The sequence below is a fragment of the Natator depressus genome, chromosome 11 (genome assembly GCF_965152275.1).
Source record: "Natator depressus isolate rNatDep1 chromosome 11, rNatDep2.hap1, whole genome shotgun sequence".
Taxonomy (NCBI): domain Eukaryota; kingdom Metazoa; phylum Chordata; order Testudines; family Cheloniidae; genus Natator; species Natator depressus.
The window spans coordinates 1934164-1948277 of record NC_134244.1 but is presented as its reverse complement, the minus strand read 5'-3'; the positions used below and the strand labels follow the sequence as shown (position 1 = coordinate 1948277).

The following is a 14114-nucleotide window of genomic DNA, read 5'->3' as shown; positions in this document are numbered from 1 at the left end:
CTGCCCCTTCCCCACCCCCCCTCCAGATGCTGCCCGGTGAGAACCTCACCCTCCGGGCATGGCTGGCATTGCCAGTGGGGCCCTGGCTCGGCCTAATTGCTTTCCTGACTCAGAGGGCATGAGGGTGAGGTCAGGAGGGCCCATCCCTTACGGGCTCCAGCCACCTACTCAGAAACCCCCCTCTCCCCCGAAAGGGCCACGGAGCAAAGAGGGGGTCCCTCGGAGTGGAACCCAAAGGCAAACCCACCCCCCTCGTGCACACCGCCCCCCGCCCCCCACCTGGCACGCCCCGGCGGGCTCTAATGGTAGTGGTTATTCATGGTGTTGAGGTGGGAGGCAGCCATGGCGCTGAAGGGGGCGGAGGGCTGCAGGCCGGGGCCGGGGTAGAGGGTGGGGGCGGACCCCGGCCAGTAGGAGAAGCTGGTGGGCGTCACCCCCGAGGCCATGAGGTTGAGTTTGGAGATGCCCGAGAAGGGCAGGGGCGCCAGGTTGCCCTGGAGCTTGTAGAGGGCGTGGTCGGGGGCGGCGGGCTGGCAGACCTGGGCCAGGCCCTGGAAGTCGAACTTGTAGGCGTAGCGCTTGCCGTGCACCTTGCTCATGATGCTCTTGTCGTAGTAATAGCGCAGGGCCCGGCTCAGCTTGTCGTAGTTCATGTTGGGCTTGCTCTTGCGCTCGCCCCAGCGCCGGGCCACCTCGTCCGGGTCGACCAGCTTGAACTCCCCGTTGGCGCCCTCCCAGGCGATGCAGCTCAGGTTGGCGCGGTCCGACAGGAGCTCCAGGAGGAACTGCCACAGCTGGATCTGCCCGCTGCCTGCAGGGCCAAGCGGCAGGCGGTTAGCGTGACTGCCCCCGGCGTGGGGGGGGCCGGGGCAGACGGACATGGGTCACCGCGGGGCTCTGCCCAGCCCTGGCTCTTCACCCTGCCCCTCCACAGCCCCCGGGGCTCGCGTCCCTCCCTGGCGATTGCCCTGAGCCAGGCTCTCAGGGTCGGGCCCCTAGGTCAGGAGCTGTAGATGCGCTATGGACACATGGGGCCCTGAGCGGGAGCCCCCCGGCACCACACTGATCACCCATTTCCACAGCGCAGCTGGGGGCAGGGGCTGGCACTGGACAAGTCTCCCCCCGCCCCCCCCCGAACGTCCGGAGAGCTGCCCCGAGAGCAGCGCGTTGGTGGGGACGCCCCGGCCGTGCCCAGCCCAGGAGTTACGGGCACGGGCTTCGACAGTGATCGCCCATGTGCCCGAAAAGCCCCAGAGCCACTGCTCCCTGGTGCTGCCCTCTGGGGAGTCCTGGGGAGGGAGGTGACCCGCCTTGCCTGCCCCAAGTCACTGCACCCCGTAACTGGCAGCGGGGCCAGTGCCCTGGGCTGGGGAGCAGCCAGCCCTGCGTGGACAGGTCCCAGAGAAACACGTCCAGCCCATCCCCAGCAGTGGGCTGCCCCCAAGTGGAGCGAAACCAGCAATATTATTATTGAGAGACACGGCAGGGGAGGTGATCTCTTTTGTTGGACCAGCTTGTGATGGGGATGTGATGTGGTCGAGCCCCAGGGAGCCCTTAATGCAGGTGGAACAGAGTGCTCAGTGCATGTAGTTAGCACATGGTGTAAGGGCCCATTGAATTGTCTCATTAGACTTGGTAAGGCAACCCCCATCTTTTCATGTACTATGTATATAGATCTTCCTACTGTATTTTCCACTCCATGCATCTGAGGAAGTGGGTTTTAGCCCACGAAAGCTTATGCCCAAACAATTTGTTAGTCTCTAAGGTGCCACAAGGACTCCCTGTTGTTTTTGCTGATACAGACTAACAGAGCTGCCCCCCCCAGAAACCATTCAAGGGGCAGGGGCTGGTTAAGATCTGTGCAGTCAAAAAGGCGGGGGGGGGCTACTGGGTGACAGATGTTGTAATGAGCCATAAACCCAGGGTCTCTAGCAGGCCGAGCAGAGTTACGAACTGAAGCTCCCCCGCTCTGTCTTTTCAAAGTGTTGTACAGGTTCCCTTTGAGGACCAGGACAGACCGGGGCTCCGACATGGAGTGATCACGGTCGTGTTCACCCGCGGGTGACAGAGCGGTTTTGTCTTTGATCATTTTCCTGTGTGAGTTCATTCCAGAGCGCAGGGACTGTCTGGTTTCACCCACGTCACAGTTCGGGGGGCTCTGGCTGAGACACACCACGTGCTGTGAGGGGCGTGTGCGGGACCCATGGATCTTGAAAGGTGTGTTATGCCGGGTGCTGATCATTGTGGCAGCGGAGAGACGAAAAAGACTGAAACACTCTGTCACTCGCAGGTGAACACTTTTCACAGTGCGATCACCCCGTGTCTGGACAGAGACTCTGGATTTATGGCTTATTACAACAGCCCGTAGCCCCCTCTGCTTGTCCTGTGACTGCAGAGGTGTTAACCAGCCCCTCCGCCTTGAATGGGCCCTTACGACATGGGCACGAAACACTCTCTTCCTTTGTGTCTAGCTGGGACGCTGGGAGAGCCTTTCCCAGCCCTGAGAGGGCCCTGTGCGTGCGGCCGGAAAGCTCGTCTCTGTCCCCACCAGGAGTGGGTCCAATGGCAGACCTCACCTCCCCGGCTGTGTCTCTCCGACACCCTGGGGCCGACGGGGCTGCAACAATGCTGCAGACAACAAATATTATTAACATTTCTATGGTGGCCCCAGCCGCACGCCCGGCCCCCGGTCAGTGCTGGACGAACACGTAGTGCAAGACAGTCCCTGCCCCCAGCGCCTGCAAATAACTCAGCAACAAGAGGTGCTGGGGGGCGGGGGGGGGCAGGAGGTCAAACACCGCAGGAGAAACAGAGCCACGTACATCAACAAAACGGCCCCTGTAACATCCCTCTGCGTGTGTGTGCGTGAGTGTAACATAACTGTGTGTGCCTATGTGTGTGTGTAACCTGCCCGTGTGGTGCTGTGTGTGTAACATGCCCATGTGAGTTTAACATACCCATGTGGTGCTCTGTGTGTGTGTAACATACCCACGTGTGCCCATGCGTGTGCATGTAACATGCCCGTGTGTGCCCGTGTGCGTGTAACATACCCACGTGGTGCTGTGTGCGAGCACTGGGCACCCGGGTGTCCCTGTTTCTGTGTGCGCCTCTCCCTCGGAGACTGCGGCTCCTACCACAGCAAGTCCCCACCAGGCCAATGACCCGGGATGCTGGAGATCGCAGGAGACAGAGCCTCCCGGGAGCGGGGCCTCACCCGGGGGCTCCCACACATTTTACTTGGGAGACCCTCCAACCACATTTCGCCTTTTTGTGGCCCCCACTCAGGGTTCTAGCTGGGGGGAGGCCAGCATCCTCCTCCTCGCCGTGCCAAGGCAACGCCCTCTGCCCCAGCACCACCCCCCGAATGCTGGCCCAGCGCCAAGGGCAGGCACTGGGGGCCTGGAGAGCGAGTGTGCCCCTCACTCACCCCGCAGCGGTGGCTCTATCCCGGGGCTAGGCCCAGCTCCCCGCTCCAGGCCTTGCGTCCTGGTGTAAACCTGAGAGGAGCCGGGCCCAGCCCTGCACGACAGCAGCTGCCACTTTGGGGTGAGTGCAGGGGGGTTCACTCTCCGACATCCCCCCTCCCCCCAGGGCTTCCCCTCTGCACTGGGCCTGCGACCCATCTGGAGCCTTCAGCGAGCCACCGCTTGGGAAACTCTGGCCTAGACGGTGGAACTCCCTGCCACAAGACAGAAGAGACCCCAGGCTTCAAAGTGAATACCTATCTCCTCTCTGTGACTTAGCTTCCCCTCAGTCAGCTCTTCACACAGAGACAACTAGCATACCCCCCGCCACACAGCCACCCCCGATGTCCCCAGAAACCGAACTACCTGTAAGCTAATCACATCTTTCCTCCTGCAGGCAGGGAAGGACGAGAGAGAGAGAGACGGTGATTGTTATTTCTACCCGAAACACTCGGGAGGGGTCAGGCACTGCCAGGCGGCAACAGACAGACAGAAGCTAAACTCCAGTGGAATTCAATGGGGATCTTCTCTGAGTTGGGACTGAGCAAAAGTGATAAAGGGTCTGAGGACTGGGCATGTGTGTTTGTGTGTGTCTGTGTGTGTGTGTGTGCGAGTGTGTGTGAGAGAGAGACAGAGAGAGACAGAGAGATGGATGTGTGTGTCTGTGTGCATGTGATGGGTGTGTGTGCATGCGCGTGATGGACGTGTGTGTGTGTGTGTGTGGGTCTGTGTGATGGATGTGTTCATATGCACGTGATGTTTTATGAGAGAGATGGATGTGAGTGACTGTAGTGTGTGATGGTATGTATGTGTGCCTGTGATGTGTGTGTGTGTGTATGTTATGGATGTGTGTGTGAGACGATCTGCGTGTGTGTGAAAGATGAATGTGTCTGTGTGTGTGATGGATGTGTATGTGTGCATGTGACTTGTGTTGGTGTGTGATGGTTGTGTGCATGTGATGTGTGCGTGTGATGGACGTGTGTGTGTGAGAGAGAGAGAGAGATGTGTGTGCATGTGATGTGTGTGATGGATGTGTGTGTGTGAGATGTGTGTGTGTGTGATGGATGTGTGTGAGGGGTGTGTGCATGTGACGTGTGTGTGTGATGGATGTGTGTGTGTGTCTGCATGCAGGAGTTGTGTGTGTGTGTGATGGATGTGTGCAAGGGGTGTGTGTGTGTGCATGTGATGTGTGTGATGGATGTGTGCAAGATGGATGTGTGCAAGGGGTGTGTGTGTCTGCATGCATGAGTTGTGTGTGTGTGATGGATGTGTGCGAGGGGTTTGTGCGTGTGTGGGGGGGTGCATGTGATGTCTAGGGCACCCAGCTGGGTGGCCGCCCAGTGCATACGCGTGTCTCGCTGTGGGAGCTGGGTTTGAAAGCGTCTCCTCAGGGAACTGCCAATGGCTCCGCGTGTCAGTCTCCCGTTACTGGCAACACCTGCAGGCCGGGAGCCTGGGTTCGACTGGAGAGGCCCCCGGCTGCCTGGAGAGCTTTGCACTCAGCTCCTTGGGCAGGCACCCCGATAGTCAACCCTCCATGGCTAGCAAGCAGAGCCAGCTGAGGAGCGAGTGACCCAGCTCCGAAAAGAACCCGCCAGCCCCCTGAGACAGGTCCCTGTCCCCTATCCTGCCACCAGGCTGCCAGCCCGCTAGCCACCATGCTTCAGCCCCACGGCGGAGCACTGGCTCACGCAGACCCAAAGCAGACAGCTGGGCATAGGCACCTGCCTTCAGCAGCCATGAGCCAAGGCAATTGGTGAGGGAGGAATCCCCTTCTCGTGGCGGGCAGGAGCCAGGAGCCGGAGTGGGAGTGGGAGTGGGGTGCAGAAAGGCCAGTGCAGTTCAGCCTCCCAGCCCCAGGGATCCCCCCCAGTCCCACACACTGACCCCTCATTGGAGCCTGCTCACCGCTGCACCCAGAACCCCTGCACACCCCAGCTTGGAGGGTCCCCCCCAGTTTACTGAAGTTGGTGGGACAATACGCAGCCATCCCACCAGCAGAGATCCCTGGGCCCTGCAGAGGGGGCTCCGTGGGATTTGGGGTGCAGAGAAGGTGCCACCTGTCAGGGCTGGTCTAGGTTTACTTGGTCCTGCCCAGCGCAGGGGGCTGGACTAGATGACCTCTCCGGACGCCTTCTGACCACTGCATTCTGTGTCACTGGTCCCCATCCCCCTCCTCACAGGAAAGGCGCGGCCTCCATGCAGAGGGCCCCTCCAGGGCACAGAGCTCAGCCAGACCAGCGACCCCCAGGCCACGCTGCATGGACTCATGGGGCCATATTGACCCCTGGGGACATCTGCACTGAAGCCAAGGCTATTACACCAGGGAGGAACTTGGTCTCTGAGTTCTTGCTGGATCAGGTGTTGGCACGAGGCTGGAGCAGACGGCCGGCCCGGCCTCCCATCCCATTCGGTGGCTAACATGGGACACAGTCAGAGGAAGTGGTAACCCTCTCCCAACCCCCCCAAAATGCACCTCCCTGGGCAATACGATCCCACGGGGCCTGACTCCCACCCTGCGGGGGCATGCGGCCTGATGGCACTCCAGCAACACCCAAGGACCAGCTGCAGCAGGGGGGAGGGGATGCGCTGGAGCACATGGGTGTTAGGGATGGAAAACATCCTATCAGACCCTCCAGGCCAGCTCCTGGGGCCAGGGCGGGAGGGATGCACTGTACAGCTTTGCCCAGGCCCACGTGAAACAATCCCAAGCGAGGGAGCCCTCACACCTTCCCGGGGCCCGGCTCCCAGCCAGCTCCCTCTGCTTGCCAGGGGGCTTGTCCAGAGCTGGGCGTGGTGAGCGGAGATTGCTTAGGTGCCAAACTCCAAGCATCGTAATGCTACCCCGTCCTGCTGGCCTGTCTCGTTCACAAGCATTGGAATAGGGGTGGCATTGTTGGAGGGGGTGGGGGGGTTGAGGGCAGAGGCGCCGACTCTGTGGGTGCTCCGGGCTCAAGCACCCGCAGATCAAAACAGGGGGTCCTCAGAACCCACCAACCACAGCTGTTTGGTGGGGGTGCCAATCAGCTGTTTGGTGGCTGGCAGGAGGCGCTTGGGGGAGGGCAGAGAGCAGCGAGGGGCCTCGGGGAGGGGGCAGAGTGGAGGCAGAACGAAGGTGGGGCCTTGGGAGAAGGGGCAGAGTGGGACCGGGGCCTCAGGGCAGAGCGAGGGTGGAGTACCCACCAGGGACAATAAAAGGCAGCAGGGTTAAATACGCCGGGTTCACCTGCTGTGGGTTATGCTCAGTGCTACAGCTGTGCGCAAGGGTTATTTGTGGTGTGAATTTAAATCCTGTTAAGGGAAGCTCAGGTGTCTGGAGAGGCAAAAATTGGCCAGATTGTGAGCTGCCTGCCCTCTCTCTTCCTTGTCCATGCAGCGCCTAGCACATGAGCCCCTGATCTCTGACTGCGTTTAAGGCCAGAAGGGACCCGCTATTAGATCTTCTCGTCTGACCACCTGTGTGGCACAGGCCAGTGAATTTCACCTCGGTACCTCCGTAGTGCGTGTGCCAAAGCAGACGCTGAACAGCGTCAGGCCTGGTGCTGATCTCGCTAGAGACCCCACATCCCGTGGTGGTTCCCCATGGACATCAGCCAGTTCCTGGTGCATGTAACATGTGTTCCCGCGATATCACATAGGGCAAGCGCCTTACCAAAGTCCGTGTGTGGTCCAGGTATGCAGTTACCTCTGTGAGCCAAACTTGCTATCTCAGCAAAGTCTGAAATCAGGTTTGTTTGACAAGACCTATGTTGGCCTCATTCATTATATTCCTGTCCTTTATTCCTTTATCAGCTGAACCCTGTGGGAGTTTTTCCATTATTCTGCCCGGTACTGATGTCAGACTAACTAACCTATGGTTACCTGGATCATCCCACTTGCCCTTTTCAAATATTGGCACAACTTCCTGTCTTCTGGTATTTCCCTTATATTCCAAAATTTATTAAAAATTAAGATGAGCGGGCCATAAATCTCCTTAGCCAATTCTTTTAAGACTCTTGCTACCTGCAAGTTATCTGGTCCTGCTGATTTAAAACTATTTAGCCCTAGTAGATGTTGTTTAACATCCTCCTGAGTTACTAATGGACTGGAAAGTACTTAATCTTCCTCATGTGATACAAGTACATCAGCCTGCTTCTTTCCAAATATAGAACATAAATATTTATTGAACACTTCTACCTTTTCTGCATCATTAACAATTTCACCATCTCTATCTAGCAACGAGCCTGTGCCATTACTAGTATTTCTTTTGTTCATAATATACTTTAAAAACTCCTTCTTAATTTCCTGCCAGCCATGGATTTTTTCCCTGATATCTTCGGCTTCCTTTATCAATTTTCTACACTTCACTACTTCTAATTTATATCGATTGCAACCTATTTCCTCTTTTCCCCATTTGCTAGGTATGGCTTTTTTTTATTTCCAGCTGCTACCTTCACCTCACTACTGAACCAGGATGGGCTTTAAGTCAAAGTTGTCCTTTCGCAATTGTGGAACCATGGCTTTTTGGCCACCAAGTAAACTCTTCTTAAAGAGCTACCAATTTTCACAGATGTTCTTCTCTCTAAAATTTTCCTACTGGTCAATTTCACTAATTTTTTCCTCAGCTTTGAGAATCAGCCCTTTTGAAGCAGCAGGAATTTCTGTGACTGGTTGGGATTGTCCTCTGCTTTCCCCCACTGGTTTCCTAAGAGTCAGGGTACCACTAATAAGAGTGCGGATGATGTTTTCCCTTTCTCAATTTCATCCCATAACTCCCAGTTCAACCCCCAATGTCCTAAATAACGCCCCCCCCATCCTCAGGGTTCACACCCCCCAACTACTTGCAGACAGCGACCCCTTAGTCAAGCCCAAGCCAGGTCCTGTGATGCTGCTCTGAGTTTGTCAATAGCTCCCTGGTAAGGCGCTGCCCAGAGCAGGATGTGGTGCGACCTGCCCAGCCGTGTCAGCAGCACTTGGGGCCTGGGGCAGAGCAAACCATGCCAGCCCGTGTTTTCAGAGCATGGGGGGGGGGGGGGGGGGCTTGCTCTGAGCGTTCAGAATGTCGGAAGGCCCAGGAGCCTCGTCCGTGCTCCCTGGTGTCTGCCTGTCTGGGGTTAGCACTGGGGGCGCTGCCTGGGAATGTAACCCCTGCTGTGCCCCAGGTCTGGAGAGAGGCGGCTCCCGGGTGCGATGGTTCTGGGCTTGCAGTCACGCACTCTGCTGGGAATGGCATACCTGATACTAGAATGACAGGGTCAGCTGGAGGGCTGGCTCCTCTTAAACCCTAACATTGGGAAGAGGGGGTGACATGGCACAGGCATGGCCAGAGTGGATCAGACCCGGGGTCCACCAGCCCAGTGTCCTGTCACCCACAGGATACCCTGGTTATTTTTTGTAATATTTACTGTAACCGCTCTGGAGAGTCCTGCTCTCCTATGAATCACCCTTACAAACAATCCTGCTAAGCCTTCCGCTGCACGGATATCCTGTGGCAGGGAGTTCCACGGGCTAAGTGCGCGTTGTGTGAACAGCTTTCCTGGGCTCTGCTTTGAATTTGCCCCCTTTCAGTGAATGGCCCGTTGTCCTGGTGTCACAAGACGGGGTGAAAAGAACTTCCTGGTCTAGCCGGATCCTGAGTCTGTATGTATCTGTCACGTCCCCCTGGTCCTGTCCTCACGGAAGCCAGTCCCGGTGCGTCCCCTCTCGCTCCCTAGCAGATCGGTTCAATCCGGCTGCCCGCGCACCCCTGGGAGCACCCCTTCCTCCCGGGTATGAGGGGCTGAGCCGCCCCACAGAGCCGGCCAGGCTGAAAGGTCCCCTCCGCCTCCAGCCCCTGCGCTCCTGGCACGTCGCCTCCCCGCCTGCAGCTCCTGCCAGCAGCCGCCGGCCCCCCCACCCCTTCCATAACCCGGCTCTTCCGCCGCTTGCCCTCGGTCCTCTCCCGCTCTCCCCGGAGCTCGGTTTGCATGAACGAGGCTCTGGCTCTGCCCGCCTGGTGCTGCAGATCCGGGCCGAGGGAATGCAGGGGGCAGGGGTCCTGGGTTCTCGGGGAACCGCACCCCAAAGCCGCGGGCGGGGGAGGCTGCGGCTCCGGGCTGCGTTCAGACGGGCGCGGCAGCCCCCGCTGTGCACAGTCAGACGAGCGCTCCTCCTGGAAGGCGCTCGCCCAAGGCAGCTCCCGTTCACACCAGCCCCGCTCAGCCACGGGGAAAGCGAGGCACGGGGGGTGTGGGAGATGCAGACAGCCCCACCCTGGCCACTGCAGCTCCCTCGAAAGGGCGTCCCTGAGCTCTTCCCCCAGATCATTGTGCGGGGGCCGGGAGATCTTTCAAACCTGCCCCGGGGGCTGGCGGCTGGGAGCTGCCTGGCCAGTGGGTTCCTCACAGGAACCGCTGGGTTCATAATTCTCGGCGGGTGCCTGGCTGGGCCCGTAGACGGGGGCAGGGAACGCGGGTAACAGGGAACCTGGCCGGCAGAAAGCGCTGGTGCGGGTCAGGCCGGTGTTTTCATGGGGCGTTTGCTGGGCACAGTAGCGGAGAGTGTCTCCTCTGTGCCCGACACACCCAGGTTAGGTGCCAGCTGCGTCTTTGCTTGACCGGCCCCCAGAGTCTTGGGCAAATCCCCCACCCAACTCGAGAGCCGGCTGCCCCTGGCATCCAGCCTGCTGCCCTCCCCCCCCCCAGCACGGTCTCTCCGGGCGCTACGGCCTCTGTTCTCAAACCCCGCACTGCCACACCCTGATCGGTCCCTACGCTTCAATAGCGCCCGATTTCATCGCGTGCCACGAATCGCTGTTCGGACACTGGGGCTAAAGGGAACAAACCCAGACAACCGGGTATTAATCGGGACAGAATAGCCGGGCTCATCCGGGGGGTTGTTACTCCGGGGTTGTCGGGTTTCGGTTGTTCTGTCCACACCCCGTTTACATTGATCCTTGCTGGCGGCGGTGTATTAAAAATAGCCAATAGGTCCAAGGAAACGAGGTTAAACCGTTATGAGACCATTTCAGGGGCGCAGAGACTGTCCCGTCCCCCGCACACAGGAATGGATCCGTGCCGGGTAACGCGGTGTCGGGGATAGAGACCGGGACAGGTTTGCTATTTGATCATTTCGTTTCTTGAACTTTGCGTCTTTGTATTTGATACCCTCGTTTCCCCTCGAGTTCCGCTTGACGTTCGGATCCAAGGACCCACAAACCAGAATTTAATCCCCGGTGAATGCACAGGCTGGAAATAGTCGAGAGCTGGGTGTGAATGGCCGGATCCGGAGCAGATGGATGGCCAGGGCTCCCGTTTACAAGGGACAGTGTTTTAAAGGGAGCGAGACAGACGAGAGTCTGTCCGAGGGGCAGATTTATAGGTGGGCGGGTTTGGGGGGTTTTCTTAGGGCTCGGTTTTGTTTTAAATCTACCTCTTGACCCGAACATTTCGCGGTGTTTGTTACATTGGGCCGCTCGTTCTGCCGGATTCCTGCGATTGTGTTTATTAACAAACCGCAGCGCGGCGATCACTGGGACTCGAGCTAACGGGTCAATCGGGCCCGCCTGGCACAAGCTGCTGCGCATGTGGCCTCCAGCCTCTCCCCAAATCCCCCCATCGAAAGTTTATCCCGCATCGAATTTGCAAATGATCAAATCGAAATTCTCCTCTGGAAAGCCCGAGGGCAGGTTTCCGCGCCAGGGTCAGACTCCGCGTTAAGCGCACGAGAGTTCGCGGCCAATTCGGATTCCAGTGGGGCCAGCCCCTTGGGCTACCCTCCCCACAGCTGAGGCGGTGGGATTTGGGGGTGCAGGGTGGGGGGGAAGTTTCCCTTCGTTGTTTCCAATAATCCGTCGGGGTTTGGCAGAAGCTGGGCGCTGGGTCGGAAGGAAAACGTTGGTTTCGGGGGGAAAGACGAATTACCACCGCCCCGCGCCCCCGAAAACAAAGCCGGGTCTCCCAGCTGATGGGGAGCCCGAATCGCTGGGTCCCGTCCCCGAACGCGGCGCTCCGATGCCGCGGAGCTAAATTCCGGGGGTTGAAAAGCGTCCATCCCACCCGGGGAATTTCACCGTGCGCGGGAGAGGGGATCCCCCTGCCTGCTGCCCCTCTTCCCCCGAAGGGCTGGGTCGCTCTTGTGTCTCCCTCGTATTTCCAGCCTGGCCTCAGTGCTGGGGCGGGGGGCGAATACCCCTGTCCCGGCCCCGGCAAGGTTCCTAAGCCTCCGCCGGAGTCGAACCACGCGGCGCGTCCCGGCGGCCCGGCAGGCGGAGGCTGCGCTGCGAAGCGCCGTGTGAAAGCTCGGGGTTGACTCCCGGAGAGGTGCGCGCGGAGGGGCCCGGCGGGAAGGACAGACGCCGCCCTTACCTTTCTGCACGCCGGGGCTGAGCGAGCCCCACGCCGGGCTCTTCCCCTCCTTGAACAGAGTCTCCCCGACTGGATCTGGAGCGGAGACAGAGACGCGTTAGCACGGGGCCAAGTCCCAACCCGCTCCGGAGTCTCTTTGCCTCTCCCCAGCGCCCGCTGGGCGGCTTTTAAAGCGCTGCCCGGTCCCCAGCCCCCTGCGCGCCGCTGGCCGCTTCCCCCCCGCCGGGGCTATGAAGCCAGGAAACGCGTCCAGGAAAAAGGAAATCCGATTTCCGAGCTAGCCCGGGGCGCTTTAAATAGGGACAAAAAGCCCGCCGCCCGGGCCGGAGCGGCGGGGACGGGGAGAGGAAGGGAGAAAGCAGGGGGCGGCAGACGATGGAGTGCCAAGGAGCCGGGCTGCCGGCGCGGGGAGCCAGGGGCTTGGCGAGGAGCGGGCGGGGAGCCCTGGGAGCCCCTCGCCGTGCCCTCGGGCCGGCTCCCCGCAGGGGCGGGGCGGGCCGGTACCTGGCAGGTACATGTTGAGCAGCAGCGGCGGAGCTGCGGCGCCGCGGCTCATGGCAGCTCTGGGGGCGGCCCGCGGGCTGCATGGTTTATTATTCCGGCCCCGCTGATTGCCGCGATTGTCGCGCTCGCTCCGGGCGCCGCCGACGGGGGGAAGCTGGCAGCGGGACCCGGGGCGCGGGGGGGAGGGGGGGCAGTTTCCAGGCAACTTGCGAGGGGCGCGGGGCCCGGCCGCAGCAATTTCCGCTGCAGAGCGCGCGCTGTAATTACAGCCGCGATCCCGCTCCGGCCCCCGCCCCCCCTATCGGGCCCGCATCAGCCGCGCCCCCGGGCCCCCGCGCCGGGCGGGCGGCGCGTTTCCATGGAGCCGGGCGCGGGCGCCGCCTGCGTTTTCCGCCTCCTTAACTCTGGGCAAACAGCCGCCCGCGGGCCAGCTGCGAGCCCGGGAGCTGCGGGGGGGGCGCACGGCCCGGGCCCCGCCGCCTCCCCCCGCTCCCGGGCCTCCCCCCGGAGCGACCGCCCCCGCGCCCCGCAGACACCCCGGCGCCCCCCGGCCGGGGGCTGCCCCCGCCCTGTCACACTCACCCCGCCTGTCACACTCATCACAGCCCTTTCACACTCACCCCGTCACACTCACCCCGCCCTGTCACACTCACCTCTGCCCTCTCACACTCACCCCGCCTGTCACACTCACCCCCGCCTGTCACACTCATCACAGCCCTTTCACACTCACCCCGTCACACTCACCCCGCCCTGTCACACTCACCTCTGCCCTCTCACACTCACCCCACCTGTCACACTCACCTCCGCCCTCTCACACTCACCCCGCCTGTCACACTCACCCCCGCCTGTCACACTCATCACAGCCCTTTCACACTCACCCCGTCACACTCACCCCCGCCCTGTCACACTCACCTCCGCCCTGTCACACTCATCACAGCCCTTTCACACTCACCCCCGCCCTGTCACACTCACCCCCGCCCTCTCACACTCATCCCGCCTGTCACACTCACCCCATCACACTCACCCCGTCACACTCACCCCCGCCCTGTCACACTCATCACAGCCCTTACACACTCACCCCATCACACTCACCCCCGCCCTGTCACACTCATCACAGCCCTATCACACTCACCTCCGCCCTCTCACACTCACTCCACCCTGTCACACTCACCCCCACCCTCTCACACTCACCTCTGCCCTCTCACACTCACCTCCGCCCTGTCACACTCACCCCCATCACACTCACCTCTGCCCTGTCACACTCATCACAGCTCTGTCACACTCACCTCCACCCTCTCACACTCACCCCCACCCTGTCACACTCACCCCGCCTGTCACACTCACTCTGCCCTGTCACACTGACTACAGCCCTGTCACACTCATCCCCTCCTGTCACACTCACCTGACTTGGCACACTCACCTCCGCCTGTCACACTCACCTCTGCCCTGGTACACTCACCCCCACCCTGTCACACTCACCCCGCCTGTCACACTCACTCTGCCCTGTCACATTCACCTCTGCCCTGTCACACTGACCACAGCCTTGTCACACTTATCCCCTCCTGTCACACTCACCCTGCCCTGTCACACTCACCCACCCTGTCACACTCATCACAGCCCTTCACACTCATCCCATCCGTCACACTCACCCCGCCTGTCACACTCACCTCCACCCTGGTACACTCACGCCCACCCTGTCACACTCACCTCCGCCCTGTCACACTCACCTCTGCCCTGTCACACTGACCCCCACCTGTCACGCTCACCTCTGCCCTGTCACTCTCACTTCTGCCCTGGTACACTCATCCCCATCTATCACACT

General features: G+C 60.3%; 1 protein-coding gene across 1 annotated transcript; it reads right to left on the bottom strand.

Annotated features, from left to right (window-relative positions):
* Positions 1–299: 299 nt before the first annotated feature.
* On the bottom strand, positions 300–12347 carry FEV (FEV transcription factor, ETS family member). Its single transcript, XM_074966754.1, has 3 exons — positions 12293–12347; positions 11789–11863; positions 300–811 (listed from the first exon to the last, which is right to left on the bottom strand). The coding sequence occupies exons 1-3, from the start codon at positions 12342–12344 to the stop codon at positions 300–302; spliced, it is 639 nt and encodes a 212-aa protein (XP_074822855.1). The 5' UTR covers positions 12345–12347.
* Between the last annotated feature and the right edge of the window lie 1767 nt (positions 12348–14114).